Below are 7,091 nucleotides of genomic sequence, written 5' to 3'. Positions count from 1 at the left end.
ACTCGTGTCCCTCCTCACGACAAGGAATTGCCTCGGTTAAGACTAAAAAGCACAGAGATGACCCAACACATTAACTAGTTAGTTAATCCTACTTGATACCGAGCCGGAGAATCCAGTGGGAGGGAGCTGGGGAAGGTGGAATTGCTCTGTTAGGAAGGCAGGCAGGAGCCACCATCCAACTGCAGTGCAAAGTTCCCAGTTCCTTTGGGTCTTCAGGCAGGAGCTGGTGGAACTGGAAGCCGGAGGCACCACGCTGCTCCTGTATCCCTGAGGATCCACGCTCTGATGTGTGTACGGATCCTTCATCCCCCGGGAAGGGGGATAAGCAGCAGAACCACCCTCCCCAGCAGCCTCATCCCTCCTAACCAATAAATAATCAGGGAAACACAAGGAAACTCCAACCCCTGCCTCTTGCAATGGAATTCTGTGCCACGTACCACGGAATCCACTCCAAGGGAGCTCCCGTTAAAACGGGAGTTAAAAGGAGCAGGGCTCAGGTGTAGCATTCCTATTTTTACACTCTTCCTCCCATTCCCATGCACTGGTATTTGGGAATTCAAAGCAAGAAGCCCCAGGAGAAACCCCATCGAAATGAAATCAAATGAAGCAAAGTAGCCCTCTGAGTCCCACAAATCCAACGTGGAAGCACATTCCCTATCAGGAACTTGGCTTTATGCTGGCCCAAGAGCACCAATGCACCTACCACTTCTTTTCCTACGGCTTCTCCCAGGTCACGAGGAACGTTTTCCTTGCAAGAAGGGGGTTGTTTTCCTTGCCGAGCCCTACACCGAGGGTGTGGATTAGCAGGAAGCCCTGGTCTCCGAGTGGCTCCCCCCTTTCTGAGCCCTGGTGGCTCAGGTCCCAGGAGCTGCCGGGGAGGACCACTAAGGTTTGCAGCGCTGGACGAAGCGTGGGTAGAGACAAACATCTCTGATGTGGTGTCTGTTGAGAACCCAGGTTAGGAAGCGTTCCAATCCCAAACCATAGCCACCGTGAGGGCACGTCCCGTACTTCCTCTGTGCATCAAGAGAGTAGATGTGCATCATGTTCTTTGTAAGATAATGGCAGTCGTAAGAGCAGAAAACCACCCCCAAACCATTCCGTGAGTTTCGGGATGAGCAGGAAAATGGATTCTGCTCCCTGAGGGCAAGATACTTGTGGTTCCTCGTCCCGCGTTTCCTCGGTGTAAGGACTACAAGAGGCGAAATGAAGGGCTTAATGGTTCTTGCTCAAGCTCTCACACTCGCTAGAGCTCAGCCACTCAAGGCTGTGAAGACCAACCTCTCCTTATCTAAGCCTACCCCTTGCAGAAGACATCAGGAGAGGAACACATCGGCACGGACCACTCCAACAAAGGTGTAACAGAACAGAAGCTGTTACCCATTGCATTTTGGCAGTGGTTGAATTACTCTGGGCCAACCAAAAACAGGTTTCCAGTTTATATTACATCACAGAAGCGGTTGGAAGGGACCTCAAAGCTCCACCAGTTCCAACCCTCAGGGACATCTTCCACTAGAGCAGGTTGCTCCAAGCCCCGTCCAACACTGCCAGGGCTGGGGCAGCCACTTCTCACCATCTAAGAGCAGTTTAAAACACAACATCCCCTCTATGAAGCAGCACATCCAGTTGGTTTTACTAACCTGATCCGTGTACCAGTAGTACGGCGTGGGATCGATGCCCTCCCTCTTGTAGCCTTCGAGTAGCTCCTCGCTGTCCCAGATACGCATGGAGCCTCCAACAATCTCGCCAACGTTCGGCATCAGCACATCGACCTACGGCGTAAGATCAGGCTGCTCCAGCTCAGCTGCAGGGAGGAGCTGGGAGCAGCCCTCCGGGATGTTACTATCCGCTCCCTCACACTGCCACCAACAGGACGGAAAGTCCTACTTACGGACTCGGTGAGGCGGGGATCGTCGTGGCAGCGCTGCATGTAGAAGGACTTGATCTCCGCAGGGAATCGGCACAGCAGGATGGGCTCATTAATGGTGTCTGTCATCAGTCTCTCAGGAGCTTCAGGAATATCCTGTGGATAAAGGAGGATTTAGTACTGTGTAAAGCCAAGTACGCGGAGTTCAGTGTGTAGCGGTGTGACACAAAGACCCACACACTGATCCAGGTGGAGGGAGACTTTGAAACCAAACTTCTCTTCCCAATGTCGCAGGCAGAAAACTGGGGAAAACCCAACCTGACCCATGACTTTCCAAAGCAGAAGAGCCAAATCTCCTTCCTCCCCACTACCTTCTTCCACAAACTTCAAGATTAAGCAGTTTAAGTGTTCCCTTGTTCCCTCAAGTTTGGTGCAGTTTGAAAACCTTTCCCTCCATCATCTTTGAGATAGATGGGAAACCCAGCAACAGCAAAGAGCCCACCAAGGGCAAACAGCAAAGGGAAGCAGGAATTTGGTTGGGATTAACTCCTGGAGAGCCTCAGACTAACTTACTTCTCCAAACTCATAGTAAGTGCCATCTTCCTTCTTCACATCATGTTCCTTCAACCACTCGATGGCTTCACTGTAGTTCATCCGTCGGAAAGGACGTTTTGGGGGCTGGAAGCCCTGTAAGGAAGAGTAGACATAAAGATCATTGGGATCTGTGGAGAACACCACTTTTCCAGTTGATTGGCATGTTCATTCCAGACTTGAGGCAAAGACACTGCCCTTTGCAGCTCACACACCCACAAATTCCTACTGAGTAACTACAGGTATCAAACTCAGGAGAAACAGACTGGTTTGGGTTGAAAGCAACTTAAAGCCCATCCAGTTCCAACCCCTGCCACGGGCAGAGACACCTTCCACTAGAGCAGGTTGCTCCAAGCTCAGCCTAAAGAGGGCAAACAACAGGGATGATTGATTTGTATGTGCTGCTGGTGGAGATGAAGCCACCTCAAACCATCTTCTTGCAAAGGCAGCAGAAGACAAAGGCTCTCTACCAAATGAAACCACTCCAGAGCTCCACCTTCTGTAACACACTGGTTGTTCATTGCGCCAGCCCATCGCTGTTACCAGCTCTGGGACAGAGGCTCTGATTCCATGCTAAATCCCAGGGTGTTCCTGGCTCTTGGAGCTTGCTAGCAGGGAACTTCTTTCCTGCTTTTGGAGGAGTCAGTGGGTTCATTCTTTCCACGTGGGCTGGAACTGGATGAGCTTTAAGGTCCTTTCCAACCCAACCCATTCTATGATGTTATTGTTGCTCCTAACAGTAACCAAGCAGAGCTCACTGCTTTCCCAAACATTCCAAGCAGGAAAGGCTAAGGATCCTATTTTCCTGGCTATTGATGCTGTTCCCCATTCCCACGTACCGGGTTCAGGTCATACAGCAAACCTGCTGCAGGTGACTTCAACACTCTGTCCACTACATCACACACCAGGTTCTCCAGACGGTCCAGCAGCTCCTCAAAGCTTATGAAGGGACACTCGGCTTCGATGTGGGTGTACCTGAAACACAAAGGCACCATCAGAGAACCACCCATGAGCAACCTTAGTTATGTCAGGGTGTCATGAGCAGCTGGATGTCCACCGAGACAAGGTCTCACCCCAACACACCTTCAGTCTTTCCACATTGTGCTGTCTGCTTATTGTACCTTACATCAACTGCCTGCTACCCCCCCTTGCTTTACAACTTCACTACTACCCCCATAGTAAAGTTACTCCCTCCTTACTCTGCCAAGTGCCTGCGGGTCCGGGATTGCTCCGCTCTGTAGGACTGAGCGATGCAGAACACATCTCCCAGTGCTGGGATGCAGGTCTCCAGGTAGAGCTGGGAGGACTGTGTCAAGTAGGCCTCCTCCCCAAAGTAATCCAGCTTGAAGAGGGTGGAGCCTCCTTCCACTTGAGTCTGGACCAGGGTTGGTGGTGTGACCTGGTGAAGAACACGACTGCCATTACTGCAGTGAAGAATGAAGGACGAGGATGACAAGTTCCTCAAGAACAGCATTTCTGCTGAGCTCCATAAGGAAATCTATATGGCTTTTCCAAGCAGGAGACAGCCTTCAAGGGAGGACACTGAAGCAGAGCCCTGCTGACACTCACCTCGTAATAGCCATTGGCAAAGAAGTGATCCCTGAAGGCCTGTACAACCATGGAGCGCACCTTGAAGATCTTGGACATGTTCTCCCCTCGGATCATCATGTGCCTGTTGTTAAGCTGCACGTCAACCTCGGAGTCCTCGTTGAGCACATTGTCAGCTCCTCCTGCTGGGGCCAGCCCAATGAGCTCCCAGTAGTCACAGTTGAGCTCGTGGCCTCCTGGAGCCTGCCAAGCCCAAGAGAAAACACCTCAGATGTCTCCTTTTTGTCCCTGGCATCATGGTGGAGATGTCGACCTAACCACAGCGTAACCCTGTTGTACCACACTTGGAAGTGCCACTGGTAACCCACCATGAGCAGGAGGAGACTACTTACTACCTTCAACTGCTCAGTAGGTGGTTATGGAGAGGATGGAGCCAGACTCTCTGGACGTGTCCAGCAGAAGGACAAGCATCTCTCGTTGCAGCAAGAGAGATTTCAGTTGACTGTGAGGAGAAACTCCTTCACAGGGTGGTGAAATGCTAGAACAACACTGCAGGCTCCAGCCTTGGAGACATCAGAAACACATCGAGACAAGACCCTGGGCAGCCTGACCTCACATTAGATCTGCATGAAGAGAATGGACCCTTCTTGATGACCTTCAGAGGTTCCTCCCAACCAAAACCACTCTGTGGTAACCTCTACTGTGAACTAGTTTTGGCTGGGGTAAGAGTTCATTATCTTTGTAGTAGTTTAGGTGGTGCTGCAACACAACACATTGGCATTAAGAACTTTCAGTAGTGCCTTAGTACACCCCCCGGGTGAAGACCTACTCATTCACCATGGTTCATTCTCTAAGTGCATTGAGCTGCTGTCACAGACCATGGTTCCTCAGAGACCAGTTCCATACCTGCTTCCCTTTGGGAACGAGGTTCAGCATTCCATACACTGCAACACTGCTCTCCGTGGAGAGAATGAGCCCGTTGTAACACTGGCACTGAGGAGAAAGGAGACAGGAGCAAAGTTAAGGTCAGGTTTGGGTTTGGTTAACACAGATTGGAGTTCACTCCTACTTGCAAGTAGTTCTCACATTGTGACTTGTACCTCCTACCACTAGAGGGGTTTTGGGACAATCACACAACTTAAATCCAGAGCTTTAGAACTTCCAATGAAAAGAAAAAGATGAAGCATGAGCAATGCACTGCTGTAACGACAGAACTAAAACACCCCAGCTCACCAGCTCATCCGAAAGGACACACTGCAGGAAACCAGTGCCATCCCTCAACACAACGAACATCAGGTTCTTTCCTGGTTAGAAGAGAAGAGGAAAAGCCTCAACCATGCTGCTTCATACAACCTCCAGCTTCCCATTGTACTACGAGCCCCTCAGCTTGCAGGGTCAGTTTAACTCGAAGAGTAGGTGCAGTGTGATTAGGTGTCTGAATTCCACGTGTGCTCCACCTCCTCGCACAGGGCGAGTAACCTCCCTGTGCTCATGGTTACCTTGTCTCCTCAGCCGGTGAATCCAGCCAAACACCTTCACCCTCTGGCCTCTGTAAGCCTCCAGAGCAGCGATTTTCACCTGGAAACAGGGAAGAAAGGCGAGGAGAGAAGTGATTCACCTTTCGGACAGTGCTCGCCATGTAATTACTTGGAATACGTGTATATGGCACCTTCCTCCCCCTGAAGCTGAATTCCACCCACAGCTCCAATCCTCAGCAGCTGAGTAAGGAAACAGTAGTTTAGCCAGGAAAAGCAATGGGCTGGGACAGCATTTCCAGGCTTCACATTGAAACCTTTCTATTTAGCATGCAGAAACTAAGGACTGGAATAGCTTTTAAAGCAGCTCATGTTGTGTTTGACCTAAAGCCTGCGTACTACAGACATAAACCAGAGGTGTCCTTATGGCTGGTAAAAGACAATGGCCTTTCCAGAGCCACAAAGCAGAGATCTCTGTGCTCTGGACACTCCAACACAGGCCATATCTCAAGCACACTGGGTCTTACTCACACATTTTGGCTCTGGAAGACTCGGATCGTTCTTGATCACAATCTTCTTGGCTTCCTCCAGGTTCTTCTCCCTCCTCAAGAGATCTTCTGCCTGGTTTAAAAAGGAATTAGATGCATTCAATAGGCTTGGGATGATTCCCACTCTTTAGACTGGAGACTATCACGTACATGAATGTCAAAGAGCTAAACCTGCCCTAATTCAAGCTCGTGCTGAGAATCAAAGCACAGCTTCACTCCTCACCTGCAGCTACTCAAATCTCACCCCCTTTCAGCCACTGCCTTGTCCGAACCCGAGCAAAGCCAAGCTCTGAGTAACCAACGTGTCAAACATGCCACAGATGAAGCTTTTTTGGGGGTGGGAATGACAACAACAGTCTGATGGGTTTGGGGAAGAAAGGGGATATGCTTCCCAGCCTGGCAACCCACCTCCTTCTTCTCCTTTGCTTCATTCTTCATCTGTTCCCTGTGCCACAGCTTCTTGCCATTCTTCATCTGGGACTTGGATATAATGGCCCATCTCTACGTTAAACCAAGACAAGACATTAGGTCTGTGTCCCTTCAAAGGAGCACTAAAAGAATTCCTACCTGGAAGCTCTACAGCACCTCGTTTTCCTTTTGTGAATCCACATAGATAGTAGGGAATGGCTCCTTTCCTGCTGTCATCAAAGCCTGGGAAGGGGGAGAAAACCATAGGATCAATGAACTAAAGCCATCCCTGGGGCGAGCAAGCACACATCCTGCTTCTGATCCTTTTGGAGTGGCAAAACCAGACCCACAAATCACTTGCCCTCAAGCCTTCTAAACGAGGAGGTGTCTCCCTGCTTGGTGTTACCTTTAGAACAGTCTTGAAGGGCTTCTTTTGTGTCCCATCGCCACTGGAGTCGTTGCCCTCTCGGTCGGAAACATAGAGCTCCTCTGGAAGAAGGACAAATCCAGGGAATAGCCCCATTAGCAGGAGGAGAAACTGGGCACACGCACATGGGTATTAAACCTTCAAGCTTATCAGCACTGATAACCTCCCAAGCAGCCAGCTGGGCACACAGGGCAGGAAGCAGCTCAGATTTCCCATTCCAAACACCT

The 7,091-nt window shown here is 50.3% G+C and overlaps 1 protein-coding gene across 1 annotated transcript; it reads right to left on the bottom strand.

The window, feature by feature from the left end:
• Positions 1–884: 884 nt before the first annotated feature.
• On the bottom strand, positions 885–6,926 carry NARS (asparaginyl-tRNA synthetase; the record flags this gene model as incomplete). Its single annotated transcript, XM_010015340.1, has 14 exons — positions 885–1,016; positions 1,641–1,772; positions 1,892–2,023; positions 2,441–2,554; positions 3,298–3,433; positions 3,658–3,857; positions 4,028–4,249; positions 4,913–4,999; positions 5,240–5,310; positions 5,506–5,584; positions 6,013–6,102; positions 6,438–6,530; positions 6,615–6,680; positions 6,844–6,926. Coding segments are annotated over 14 exons (1,637 nt in total), but the record flags the coding sequence as incomplete, so codon positions are not given.
• Between the last annotated feature and the right edge of the window lie 165 nt (positions 6,927–7,091).

Source organism: Nestor notabilis, unplaced genomic scaffold (genome assembly GCF_000696875.1).
Source record: "Nestor notabilis isolate BGI_N333 unplaced genomic scaffold, ASM69687v1 scaffold33225, whole genome shotgun sequence".
Classification (NCBI taxonomy): domain Eukaryota; kingdom Metazoa; phylum Chordata; class Aves; order Psittaciformes; family Psittacidae; genus Nestor; species Nestor notabilis.
This window is presented reverse-complemented; position numbering and strand designations above follow the sequence as displayed.